The sequence below is a fragment of the Rutidosis leptorrhynchoides genome, chromosome 11, assembly GCF_046630445.1.
Source record: "Rutidosis leptorrhynchoides isolate AG116_Rl617_1_P2 chromosome 11, CSIRO_AGI_Rlap_v1, whole genome shotgun sequence".
Lineage (NCBI taxonomy): Eukaryota > Viridiplantae > Streptophyta > Magnoliopsida > Asterales > Asteraceae > Rutidosis > Rutidosis leptorrhynchoides.
Window position 1 is genome coordinate 408271462 of NC_092343.1, and position 14569 is coordinate 408286030.

Here is a 14569-nt window from a genome sequence, read left to right on the forward strand (position 1 = left end):
TATACATGTAGTGTTTTAATATGTATTTATACACTTTTGAAAGACTTTAATACACTTATCAAAATACTTATACTTAACAAAAATGCTTACAATTACATCCTCGTTCAGTTTCATCAACAATTCTACTCGTATGCACCCGTATTCGTACTCGTACAATACACAGCTTTTAGATGTATGTACTATTGGTATATACACTTCAATGATCAGCTCTTAGCAGCCCATGTAAGTCACCTAACACATGTGGGAACCATCATTTGGCAACTAGCATGAAATATCTCATAAAATTACAAAAATATGAGTAATCATTCATGACTTATTTACATGAAAACAAAATTACATATCCTTTATATCTAATCCATACACCAACGACCAAAAACACCTACAAACACTTTCATTCTTCAATTTTCTTCATCTAATTGATCTCTCTCAAGTTCTATCTTCAATATCTAAGTGTTCTTCATATATTCTACAAGTTCTAGTTACATAAAATCAAGAATACTTTCAAGTTTGCTAGCTCACTTCCAATCTTGTAAGGTGATCATCCAACCTCAAGAAATCTTTGTTTCTTACAGTAGGTTATCATTCTAATACAAGATAATAATCATATTCAAACTTTGGCTCAATTTCTATAACTATAACAATCTTATTTCAAGTGATGATCTTACTTGAACTTGTTTTCGTGTCATGATTCTGCTTCAAGAACTTCGAGCCATCCAAGGATCCGTTGAAGCTAGATCCATTTTTCTATTTTCAAGTAGGTTTATCCAATGAACTTAAGGTAGTAATGATGTTCATAACATCATTCAATTCATACATATAAAGCTATCTTATTCGAAGGTTTAAACTTGTAATCACTAGAACATAGTTTAGTTAATTCTAAACTTGTTCGCAAACAAAAGTTAATCCTTCTAACTTGACTTTTAAAATCAACTAAACACATGTTCTATATCTATATGATATGCTAACTTAATGATTTAAAACCTGGAAACACGAAAAACACCGTAAAACCGGATTTACGCCGTCGTAGTAACACCGCGGGCTGTTTTGGGTTAGTTAATTAAAAACTATGATAAACTTTGATTTAAAAGTTGTTATTCTGAGAAAATGATTTTTATTATGAACATGAAACTATATCCAAAAATTATGGTTAAACTCAAAGTGGAAGTATGTTTTCTAAAATGGTCATCTAGACGTCGTTCTTTCGACTGAAATGACTACCTTTACAAAAACGACTTGTAACTTATTTTTTTGACTATAAACCTATAATTTTTCTATTTAGATTCATAAAATAGAGTTCAATATGAAACCATAGCAATTTGATTCACTCAAAACGGATTTAAAATGAAGAAGTTATGGGTAAAACAAGATTGGATAATTTTTCTCATTTTAGCTACGTGAAAATTGGTAACAAATCTATTCCAACCATAACTTAATCAACTTGTATTGTATATTATGTAATCTTGAGATACCATAGACACGTATACAATGTTTTGACCTATCATGTCGACACATCTATATATATTTCGGAACAACCATAGACACTCTATATGTGAATGTTGGAGTTAGCTATACAGGGTTGAGGTTGATTCCAAAATATATATAGTTTGAGTTGTGATCAATACTGAGATACGTATACACTGGGTCGTGGATTGATTCAAGATAATATTTATCGATTTATTTCTGTACATCTAACTGTGGACAACTAGTTGTAGGTTACTAACGAGGACAGCTGACTTAATAAACTTAAAACATCAAAATATATTAAAAGTGTTGTAAATATATTTTGAACATACTTTGATATATATATGTATATATTGTTATAGGTTCGTGAATCAACCAGTGGCCAAGTCTTACTTCCCGACGAAGTAAAAATATGTGAAAGTGAGTTATAGTCCCACTTTTAAAATCTAATATTTTTGAGATGAGAATACATGCAGGTTTTATAAATGATTTACAAAATAGACACAAGTACGTGAAACTACATTCTATGGTTGAATTATTGAAATCGAATATGCCCCTTTTTATTAAGTCTGGTAATCTAAGAATTAGGGAACAGACACCCTAATTGACGCGAATCCTAAAGATAGATCTATTGGGCCTAACAAACCCCATCCAAAGTACCGGATGCTTTAGTACTTCGAAATTTATATCATATCCGAAGGGTGTCCCGGAATGATGGGGATATTCTTATATATGCATCTTGTTAATGTCGATTACCAGGTGTTCATCATATGAATAATTTTTATCTCTATGTATGGGATGTATATTGAAATATGAAATCTTGTGGTCTATTGTTACGATTTGATATATATAGGTTTAACCTATAACTCACCAACATTTTTGTTGACGTTTTAAGCATGTTTATTCTCAGGTGATTATTAAGAGCTTCCGCTATCGCATACTTAAATAAGGATGAGATTTGGAGTCCATGCTTGTATGATATTGTGTAAAAACTGCAGTCAAGAAACTTATTTTGTTGTAACATATTTGTATTGTAAACCATTATGTAATGGTCGTGTGTAAACAGGATATTTTAGATTATCATTATTTGATAATCTACGTAAAGCTTTTTAAACCTTTATTGATGAAATAAAGGTTATGGTTTGTTTTAAAATGAATGCAGTCTTTGAAAAACGTCTCATATAGAGGTCAAAACCTCGCAACGAAATCAATTAATATGGAACGTTTTTAATCAATAAGAACGGGACATTTCATTTACGAGATTGATAAATTGGATTTTTGAATATTACCAACCGAGTAAATGAATCCTTATATAAGGTACGTCTCGTTTTGTTAAACAACTGTCAAAATTGACTTTTTGAAACGACTTTGGATAACTTTTGTATGTCGATCTCGAGCATTAGGATTGCGATACACTATAACCTGACCTAGCTTGATAGACATTTATTGACCAACATATGTTCTCTAGGTTGAGATCTACGGTTATTTGGTAATCCGAGTTTCGGTCACATTTTGGTGAACGACTTTATATGCTGCTAAGGTGAGTTGCATTTGCTCCCTTTTTAAATGATTTTGCAATATATATTTTTGGGCTGAGAATACATGCACTTTATTTTAAAAACAATGGACACAAGTACATACTAAATTCTATACTGAGTTTGAACCGAAAATCCCTTAGCTTTGGTAACTAGTAACTGCCGGTTATAAGAACTGGTAGACGCGAGTAGTAGTATATGGATCCATAGGGCTTGATATCCCCGTCCGAGCTAGTGCACTAGCCTTTTAACGGACGTATGCTATTTGAGAAGCGTACACGTTGGTTTGCGTGTATTATTAAGATGATTATACAAATAGTACAAATTATATATACGTTAAGTTTAGTTACCAGGGTGCTCAATTTTGTAGAATATTTTGATAAACGTTTCTGGATGAAACAACTGAAATCTTGTGATCCACATTTATATACAGATTATGCGCAACATTAAAACTATGAACTCACCAACCTTTGTGTTGACACTTGTTAGCATATTTATTCTCAGGTTCCCTAGAAGTCTTCCGCTGTTTGCTTATATGTTATACAAGATATGTGCATGGAGTCATACATGCTTTATTCGAGAAAACGTTGCATTCACAAATCATCACCATCTATCTTATTTTGACTGCATTGTCAACGGAAGTACTATTGTAAACTATTATTTACGGTGATTGTCTATATGTAGAAATCATCAGATGTCGAAAACCTTTGATTTAAATATTCATTTATGGTGTGCCTTTTTAAAAGAATGCAATGTTTACAAAACGTATCATATAGAGGTCAAATACCTCGCAATGAAATCGATGAATGACGTGTTCGTCCATATGGATTTGGAGCGATCGTCACAATTTACATGTATAAAATGGTTACGGTTGCGAGTTGCCACGAGTTGCAGCGATTAAAACCACACATTATTGTGGGAAATCATCAACGGTGAATAAAGAAATTTTAAAAGAAAACCTGACATAAAAAATAATAAGATAATACTTTAACAAAAATAACGAGCCCGCGTGTTGCGGTAAGTAGGGATGGCAATGGATCGGGTATGGATCGGGTGATGCCGTATCCATATCCATATCCATTTAATTTTTGTTCATCCATATCCATATCCATATCCATTTAGTTTCAGGTCATCCATCCATATCCATATCCAGTGGATTAAGCGGGTTAATAGATATCGAATGGATATTAAAACTTTGTTATAATATTTTCTTATATGTGACTAAGACAAAAACGTAGTATAGCAATAATGAATATAACATGAAATCTGTAAGTTTATTTTGTTAGATATACATGTTTTATTGTAATATATTATAGTTATTTCATTAGAGGATTGATAGCATAATATAAATCTAATGGTAAATGAACTTGTAATAGTAAATATGTAAGTATAAATCTATATTTATGCATTTGTAAACGTATTTCGGGTGGTAATGGATATATCTATGGATGAAACTTTTCATCCATGTCCATATCCATATCCATTTAGGTTCATCCATATCCGTATCCATATCCATTTAGGTTCATCCATACCCATCACAAAGCGGGTGGATCGGGTGGATATCCATCGGATCGGGTGGCCGTTGCCATGGTACGGAGTAAATTTATTTTTTTAAAAATAAAATTAAAAATAAAATTAATGAATGGTAATGTCAGCATGATGTCAACGCTGACATAATCTAATCTAATTTAGTAAACGTTTAGTTAAAGTTAATAATGTAAACAAAAATAAAGTGACTTTTAAAAACGTTTTTTAATACAGGTTATATGTTAACTACTACTACTTCATTATTTTTATTCTTGTATTGAACAATTAGTTTGTAATTAATTCATGACAACTAAATTTAGTACATAGAAATAAAATATTATTTTTCGTCGCAACGTTCAGGCTCCCTGCATCGTTTACTTCAAAGTATAGCTTTACTTCAAAGTATAGCAAATGCATGTACAATTTAACTAGTACTCGTTTTTGAGATGTCACAACCAAGTATCCACTTACATAAATGAATAAGAGTATTTTCATAAATTTCTTTTGTGTTCGTACTTCATACATGTAAGACAAAAAAAATAGGTAAAAAGTAAGGGTAAATTTGAAAAGTTAACAAAAAATAGATACTTTTTTTCTTAAACTGTATATTTTTTGTTTAGAGACAATAGTTTTGAAACGTAAAGAGTAGCATATTTATTAGATGAATTATAGTTGGTTATGTACACTAAGGTTTTGAAATCTGCTAAAAAGATATAAAAAGATATAAAAGATAAAAAAGATAAAAGATAAAAAGAGAAAAGGCACTAGAAAGAAGTGAGTAGGTGTGTTTTCTTTAGAATTGGGGTGAATTATTCAACTGAACTGCAGAGATGATCGCGTAGGGTGTTTTAGTCCCCCTAGAATCCCAAACTAGGGTTAAAAAAATCATACCTTTAACCTTACTTTAAAACTATCTTTATATTTGAGATTATATACTCGTATGCCACTAAAGTTTATTAAATTTGTAGATCATTTATATTTGAAAATGATTTTGTAAGTTATCAGAATCTATATATTGATTAATAAGATCAAACAAAAAGGATCAAATCCGGATGACATGTTTTTAAAAGATGTCATGATATTCATTTATCCCGGTGATGTTATAATGAAAAATGACACTCTAATCAATCACTACGACGATGACACCCTAAACACGAATCTTAACTTGAACCTGAGTGTTTATTCATCCATCTAGTCGAGCTCTAAGTCGCAAAAGCCAAAAAGTTCGAGTTCGTTGATGATACTTTCTAACGTTGGGGTTGCCAACGATATTTGAGCCTAAGTGTTGAGAACTGCACCAACTCAAGAAAAAACGTTTAAAACATTTGTCAATTCGATTAGTGGAAAATTAATATTTAGGGTGTTCAAGGTTCTCTTACTCTACGACTTCCAAAAGAAGTGAAATACAACTATTTGAATAAGTCGAAGGAAGTCAATGAAGAAACTAAAATGTTTAAATTTATTTTCATAATTCCCACTAGCTACGTCAATGGTGATAAGATGAATATAATAACCACAAGTAAATGCAGGCTGTTAGATGACGACTTATGAACCACTGACTTTGTGAAGTTTCATTGCAATTTCATCCCAGCCCATTTATTCTCAAATCGAATCGTCTGAAACTTCACATCTCAAGTATCTTTTCATGGTATCGTGGGAACTAATTAGAGTTTATTCCTCTACTTTTCAATGGTTTTTCAGTGTTAGTTGCTAGTTCTTACATGGGCTTCCTTGATCGATCGTTAAGTTTAGCCAATTCACGTGAACTCTTCTTGTGCAGGGCACGTGATATGATTCTTCCCCAAATTGGAGTTAATCAGTTTGCAGTCGTTAGATCAGTTGACTTTAGCTGTAAGGCTGTAATAAGTCGTTGTAACAGTTTCGTAACAGAATTAACTACTTAAGCAGTGATTAGGACTTGTAATTATTCATTCAGTTGTAAACCATTTCTTCTATTTTCTGTAAACTCTCAATTGTAACAACCATCTAATAATTCCATAACATTTCTTCATTATGTGTTCTTCGATTAATTGAAACCTTAACTCCAATCAATAGGTTTCGGTTGAGCATATCACCTGCAAGGAATGGCATCTTCTACTTCATTTATCCAAAAGAGGTTCAAGTACGATGTATTTTTAAGCTTTAGAGGTGAAGATACGCGTAAGACCTTTGTAGATCATCTTTATAAAGCTCTTGCGGACAATGGTGTTGTGACCTACATGGATGATAAGAAGATCCGACAAGGAAGAAAGATAAGTGATGAGCTTATCAATTCGATAAAAGATTCGAAACTTTTCGTAATCGTTTTCTCTAAAGACTACGCGTCTTCATCTTGGTGCTTGGAGGAGCTTGTCAAGATTATGGAGTGCCAGAAGGCAGAAGACCAGACTGCTTATCCTGTTTTCTATGATGTGGAACCGATTGAAGTCCGCAAACAAACCGGTGTAGTTGGAGAAGCATTTGCCAAACATGTGAAGGAAAAAGATGCCGGGAAATGGATAGGGGCTATGGATGAAGTAGCTGGTCTTACGGGGTGGAATTTAAAGGCCGATTTTAATGGGTAATCAATTAAAATTAATTCCTACCTGATAGTCAACTATCAAGTTCACAAGTTCACAATTTTGGGGCGGCCAGGGAAAGTTTAAAAAACGATCACGGATTGTTCCAGATAGACCGCAAATACTTGCCCTACCGAGTAACACGAATAAAGAAAACTTCTTAACTTTTGGGTTGTCCGTCTGATAGCTGACTATCTTTTATTGTGTAGGCACGAGGTTGATTTAATCAGAAAAATTGTCAAAACGATTTCAGTGGAGTTGCCTCCCATTTGGTCAAGTATTGATGAAAATTTAATAGGCATGGTGTCCCGAGTTAAGGATGTTGTTTCAAGTTTAGAAATTGGTACTAATGATGTCCGTGTGATAGGGATCAAGGGGATGGGAGGTAGTGGGAAGACAACTTTGGCCAGAGCGGTCTTTGAACAAATATCTCATACTTTTAATGATGGTCGAAGCTTTGTTGCGAATGTAAGGGAAGTTTCAAATGCATCTTTGTATGGTTTGAGTTCTTTGCAGAAACAAATCCTTTCGGATGTGTCCAAAGATCAAGGCATCACAATAAACGATATTTATGATGGGAAAAGTAAGATTAAAAGAATGATGGCTGCTAGAAGGGTCCTTCTTGTTCTAGATGATGTGGATCACATTGACCAGCTTAAGGGATTAGCAGTTGAGCCTAAATGGTTCAAGCCTGGAAGTAGAATTATCATTACAACAAGAGACGAGAAAGTGCTCAAAGTACAAGGAGTGAAATTAATTATTCATGTTGTCAATCTGTTATCGAACAAGGAAGCAATTTGCCTTTCCAGTAGGTGTGCGTTTGGGACAGAGACTCCAGTTCAGGGTTATGAAGACGAATCGGAACAAGTGGTACATTATGCTGACGGTCTTCCCCTAACAATCACGCTTTTGGGTTCGTCTTTATGTGGTGAAGATAAACATGTATGGGAAGATGTGTTGGATAGGCTAAAGAAAATTCCAATGGAGGAAACTCTTAAACAAATGGAAATAAGCTATACAGGTTTAGAAAATGAGTACAAAGAAATATTCCTCGATGTTGCGTGCTTACTTAAAGGTTGGGACAAAGACGTAGCGATCAGAGCACTTGAAAGTCAAGGATTTTATGCGAAAAATGGTGTAAGGGTTCTTGAGGAAAAATCACTAATATCTATTTCTAAAGATAATTGCTTGAACATGCATGACCGAATAGAAGAAATGGGCAAAAATATTGTTCGTCGTTTACACCCTGATGAGCCCTGGAGACATAGTCGATTGTGGAATGAAGCAGAAATTATAGATATATTGGCCAATGATCAGGTAATTAATAAGGACCGAAACAAATTGATACCCAGGATCTATACCTCAGTTCGCGTCACACCCCGAGAGGCTAGTGCTCTGATACTGATACCATCTGTAACATCCCTCCTTACCACGACCATAATATTGTCCGCTTTGCCCGTAGGCGCATAACGTTTTCTTGGTGACCACACGAGACTTTCCCGGGAGGTCACCCATCCTATAGTCGATTGTGGAATGAAGCAGAAATTATAGATATATTGGCCAATGATCAGGTAATTAATAAGGACCGAAACAAATCAGGTAATTAATAAGGACCGAAACAAATTGATACCCAGGATCTATACCTCAGTTCGCGTCACACCCCGAGAGGCTAGTGCTCTGATACTGATACCATCTGTAACATCCCTCCTTACCACGACCATAATATTGTCCGCTTTGCCCGTAGGCGCATAACGTTTTCTTGGTGACCACACGAGACTTTCCCGGGAGGTCACCCATCCTAGTACTACTCCCGCTCAAGCACTTTTAATTGCAGAATTCTAACGGGATCTGCTGTGCTTGTAACCCCAAAACGCGTTGTATTTGGTAAGGGTGAAGGTTACCTTATAAGGGACTCAAACTTACTTATGAAAATCGATGTGGGACGGGGTATTACAATTGTATTGGTAAGGTGAATATAACTAACTCATCTTCGTTTGTTGTGATACAACTTAATTTAATAATCATCACATTTGTATATAGGGTACTGAAGCAACAAGAGGTATCCAACTTAGATACACACAAGACTTAGATTTCGAAATTTTTACGAGAGGACTTCGAAACATGAAGAAACTTAGATTTCTTTACGTGGTACATTATTTTGGTTATAGTGTGCGTGATGGAAGCAGTTGGAAATTTGACACACTTGGCTCGTACATGCCAAATAGTTTGCAATGTCTGCGATGGGATCAGTTTCCGTTTGAATTCTTAACCTTAAATTTTTTTTCAAGATAACACTTTTGGAGAAAGAAAGGTAACATGTTATGGGTAATTAGTTTTTTTGCAAATTTTTTAATGTTACATATACATCCTTATGTATACAGTATACTAATATACTTTCAGTTTCTTATCTTAGGCTTTTAACAAGCTCATATCCCTTAACCTCACATTGTCAAAATTGGTGGCTTTTGACTTTGAGCTCATTCCGAACCTCGAGACATTAATTCTTGCCGATTGTTTTAAAATGATAGAGTTTCATATCCCCAATGGATTTCCAAAACTTAAGTTCCTCGACCTCACGAACTCAACCTTGAAGTATTTTAACCTTGGGCCGAGTCCAAATCTCGAAACATTAATTCTTAATGGATGTCTTCATTTGTTAGAACTTCACATGCCCTACATGTACCCAAAGCTCAAATCCATTATAATCGAATCTTCAGATTTTAGGAAACTTGACCTTGTAGATGCCGAGATAGTAGAGTTACGACCCATTTTGTCAAGTACAAATGAAACGTTTGCAGTCATGGCATCTCTGGCTGAGAATGTTTTACCAAGTTTAGAAGTTGGTATTGATGATGTACGTGTGATGGGGATCAAGGGGGTAGAAGGTGGTGGGAAGACAATTTTGGCTAGAGCTATTTTTGATAAGATATCCCATAAGTTTGAAGGACAAAGCTTTGTAGAGAAAATAGGGGAAGTTTCAAAAGCATCTTTGAATGGTTTGAGTTCTTTACAGAAACAAATCCTCTCGGACGTGTTCAAAGATCAAATTATCACGATAAACAATGTTTATGATGGGAAAAAGATGATGAGAAGAATGATGCCTGGTAGAAGAGTTCTTGTTGTTCTAGATGATGTGGATCACAATAACCAGCTTGAGGAATTACTAGTTGACCTTAAGTGGTATAAGCCAGGAAGTAGAATTATCATTACAACTAGAGATGCACATGTGCTGCTAGTACTCAGAGCACACGGAGTTACGGTAAATATTATTAATGTCAATGTCAATCAATTATCGAACAAGGATTCACTTATTCTCTTTAGTAAAAATGCATTTGGGCATGAGATACCAATCCAAACTTACGAAAACATATCGGAACAAGTTGTACATTATACTACTCGTGTTTCCTTAGCGATTAAGGTTTTGGGTTCGTATCTCAGTGGTAAAGATGAACTTAAATGGATAGGTGCACTGAATAAGCTGCAAGTCCCAAAACGTATGGCACCCAATGAGCTTCTTAAAAAACTTGAAGCTAGCTATAAAAGTTTAAAAGATGAGTACCAAGAAATATTCCTAGATGTCGCGTGCTTACTTAAAGGTTGGAAAAAAGACAAAGCGATTAGAGCACTAGAAAGTCAAGGATTAGATGCTACAGTTGGATTAAAAGCTCTTGAGGAAAGATCACTCATAATTATTCCTAAAGATAATTGCTTGAAAATGCATGACCTTGTCGAAGAAATGGGCAAAAATATTGTTCGTCATTTACACCCCCACAAGCCTTGGAGACACAGTCGATTGTGGGTTGAAGCAGAAATTAAAGACATATTGGACAATGACCAGGTAATTAAGAATCAAATGTATTCATAAGCTGGTGGAGATAACCAACTTATCTTGGTTTGTTATGATGCAACTTATTTTAATACTAATAATCGTTTTTTATCACAGGGTACTGATGAAACAACGGGTATCCATCTTAGATACACACAGGAACTTGATCCCGAGAGTTTTATGAGAGGTCTTCGAAACATGAAGAAACTTAGATTTCTTTACCTGGAAAGCGATATGGATAATTTTTATGATGATAGTAGAAGTCGATGGTGTAGGATTAATGTGCAAGGTACAACATATAACTATATGGCTAAATTCATTTGAGCCTTCGGGGTCACACACATATACACCTAGACGTCAAATTAAATATGTATATATATGATGTATATATATTTTGGTCTAAGTAACGAAACGATTTAAATGGTTAAATTAAATTAATTAATTGTTTAATTAATTAATCCGTAACAAATAATATGTAAACATTGTTTGTCAAATAAGTTTTTCTTGATGGCCACGTACTTTTGAAATGGAATAGAATTAGAGTCCAAATTAGAGTCCAAATAGAATTGGAAATTAATTAATGTGGTACGCGTTTTTTTTTCCACCGACCTATAAGCTCGGTTCAAGGTTTACCATGTTATATATATATTCTAATTCTATAGTTGGTGGTGGGGCAATATTATTTTACGAAAGAAAAAAATCAAAAACAGAAAAAGTATTAAAAATCACCAGAGCAACAAAAGTTGAAATCTCCACTTTTGTTTTTTTGGTCGCATCATTTGAACGGAGCATTGTTTATATATTATTTGTTTATTAATATAATTTGATTATATTAATAAGTTACTTGGGTTTGGACTAGCATCCATTGGCGTTGTCTGAAAGTGTAGTGGACTATCCAAAGAGACGGTCATACGCTTTGATCGTAAGTTTCTCTCCGTTCATCAGTTTCTTGAAGAAAGGTATACCGTTTACTCCTCTTTTATTTTATATTCATGACAATTATTATGGTGTAACTGGATCCATGAGATAAATTAATCGTGTGCATGTTTTTAAATAAGTGATTATTTAATTTTGTAATTTTTGTTCATAAAATAATAAAAGATTATTATTTTAATTATCCGCTGCGTTAATCTGAATTGTTAAAAGTACACACGATTTTCCATCAGTGGTATCATGAGCCGCTTTTACACCGTCTTAATTGTTGCGTGATTTTCTTAGATCTAGCTTTGTGGTGAATTGGTAAAAGTCAAAACCCTTATGGTTTTGTAAGTCAACTTTGTTGATTACCTCATGATGCACAAATAAGATCTGAAGAAATTCACTATTTAAATTTTGAATTTAGAAAGTTATGGCTTGGATAATTGTTGGTTATTTAATATTTATTTTATTCCATGGTTATACACATGCATTGTAACCATGGACAAGCCATATTTAGGTTTAATAATGTTGTTATTAAATTGTGATTGCATACATAGCCCATAATGCCCCGACCAATGTGTGATTGTTGTGATTGTTGGTTACGGCAATTTTATGCCATGTTGTTTTTGATTTAATTGGAGGCCATAGAAGCCAAAGTTGTATTTTGTTTATTTTCAATTTCATAGTATTGTATTTAGGTTTATTTCAATTTGTAAATGTACTAGACTAGTCGTATTTTCAATTTTGAATAAATGTAATAAGATGAAGATTGAAGATAAAGATGCAACTTGGAGCTTGACTTAGAAGATGGCGAACATGTCAAGTTAACAACGATAGCGTTCGGCAAGTTTTCACTTGGATCTTGATTCAAGTGGGAGCTATGGTTTGTCCTTAGTTTGACCTCTTGATCCCATGACGGCTAATGGGATCAAGCATAGGATATTTTGGGCTAGGCTATGTATGTGTGTGATGCATGGTTGTGTTTTATTTATTGCATTTTATATTTAATTGCTGATTATAATATATGCAAATTGTTTTTGATGAAAACATCAAATAAAATAGGTAACGGGTTTCAAAGATTAAAATTGATGATTTTAAATGTTAAACTCTAACGAGTTTAAAGTTAAATGTTTTTGAAACTCAAATAATATATATGATCGACATCTTTTAAAATTGTTTTAAAACGATACACATTTGTGTATTTGTTAATTTTTAGATAAAATAACAAATTAGACACACAAACACTATCGACATATATAATTGGTTAAAATGTTTTTAACAATTAGTGTAATGAATCTTGTGTGCATGCATTATTCGTTAACACAAACTTTTTCAATATACCCGTCAAATTTAAGTCATGCCATCCAATGAGCTTGCAAACACTCCTCGTTATTTTTTGATTACGGTGAGACCTAATTGAATTATAGCCACGAGGTGGATTTTTAGTTACGAGTGAGACTAGGCTAAATTTCCACTGTTTCCAAATTGGACGACTTAATCGTATTCACGGTGAGACCTGAGTTCGAGGCAAGGATGGGACAAACATGCCAGTAGATAATAGTGGTTTGTTGGACTACACATATCTCTAGGTCCCATATAGATCTAAGAGTTGTACTTGTGATGCAATTGGTACCCGCTACCTACCAATAGACTCCATAACTGCTAGCTGATCAACAGATGTGGCTATGGAATCTCTATGTGGATCTTAGGCTTTCGTAAATTAATTGTTTTTAAAATATATAAAAACTTGGGTAGTTAATTTATTAAAGTTTTATATCGAAAATACTAAATTGAATCTTATTCTTTTGTAGATGTCAAACAATCAAAACGTAAACCAAAACAATCTCCGTTCTTTGTTGGAGAAGGAGAAACTCAATGGTTCAAACTTCCTAGACTGGCACCGCAACTTGAGAATCGTTCTCAAATATGAAGGGAAGTTGAACAAAATTGAAGAACCCTTACCCGAAGCTCCTCCTGAGACAGCTACTGCTGCTCAAAAGAATGCTTATCAGAAGTTGTTTGATGAGCAAGAGAAGATAGCTTTAATCATGCTTGCTAGTATGACTTCTGACCTCCAAAAGGAAATGGAAGATCGTACAGCATATGATATGATGACTGAGCTGAAAAACATGTTTCAGAAACAAGCTAGTCAAGAGTTGTATGAAACTTATAAGCTTCTTCAAACATGCAAAATGGAGGAGGGTCAGTCAGTGAGCTCTCATGTCTTGAAAATGAAAAGCTACATTGACCGATTGGAAAAACTTGGAACTACCTTGCCGCCTAACTTGGCCGTGAACACGGTTTTGGCTTCACTACCAAAATCGTATCACCAATTTGTAATGAATTACAATATGCAAGGTTGGGAGAAATCTCTGGCAGAGGTGCACTCGATGCTCAAAACTGCTGAACAGAATATTCCATCTAAGGTTTCCAATCCGGGTGTCCTGATGATTAGGGATGGTAAGGTGAAAAAGAATAAGCCGAAAACTTGGGGAAAAGGAAAAGGAAAGTCAATTGCTAAGAAGAATATTCCACCACCTCCCAAGAAAGAAAACCCAGCGAAAGACGCCGAATGTTTCCACTGTGGAAAAGTTGGCCACTGGAGGAGGAACTGTCCCTCCTACCTATCTGAGTTGAGAAAAGGCAAGGCTGGCGAAGCCAGCAAATCAGGTATATTTCATATACAGTTATATACTTTTTCTAGTGATTCCTGGATTTTTGATACTGGTTGTGGTACTCACATC

At 34.3% G+C, this 14569-nt stretch overlaps 2 protein-coding genes across 2 annotated transcripts; both read left to right on the forward strand.

The window, feature by feature from the left end:
- The first annotated feature begins 6604 nt into the window (after positions 1-6604).
- LOC139876203 (TMV resistance protein N-like) lies at positions 6605-9373 on the forward strand. Its single transcript, XM_071863495.1, has 3 exons — positions 6605-7083; positions 7291-8398; positions 9122-9373. The coding sequence occupies exons 1-3, from the start codon at positions 6608-6610 to the stop codon at positions 9371-9373; spliced, it is 1836 nt and encodes a 611-aa protein (XP_071719596.1). The 5' UTR covers positions 6605-6607.
- A 385-nt stretch (positions 9374-9758) lies between these two features.
- LOC139876204 (TMV resistance protein N-like) lies at positions 9759-12555 on the forward strand. Its single transcript, XM_071863496.1, has 3 exons — positions 9759-10919; positions 11025-11196; positions 12524-12555. Exons 1-3 carry the CDS (start codon positions 9759-9761, stop codon positions 12553-12555), a joined length of 1365 nt encoding a protein of 454 aa, XP_071719597.1.
- Positions 12556-14569: the final 2014 nt, after the last annotated feature.

Coding starts and splice junctions, on each gene's coding strand:
- LOC139876203 (XM_071863495.1), top strand. CDS start 6,608: ATGGCATCTTCTACTTCATTTATCCAAAAGAGGTTCAAGTACGATGTA. Junction 7,084..7,290: donor TTAAAGGCCGATTTTAATGG/GTAATCAATTAA, acceptor TTTATTGTGTAG/GCACGAGGTTGATTTAATCA. Junction 8,399..9,121: donor ATATATTGGCCAATGATCAG/GTAATTAATAAG, acceptor ATTTGTATATAG/GGTACTGAAGCAACAAGAGG.
- LOC139876204 (XM_071863496.1), top strand. CDS start 9,759: ATGTACCCAAAGCTCAAATCCATTATAATCGAATCTTCAGATTTTAGG. Junction 10,920..11,024: donor ACATATTGGACAATGACCAG/GTAATTAAGAAT, acceptor TTTTTATCACAG/GGTACTGATGAAACAACGGG. Junction 11,197..12,523: donor GTGTAGGATTAATGTGCAAG/GTACAACATATA, acceptor TATTGTATTTAG/GTTTATTTCAATTTGTAAAT.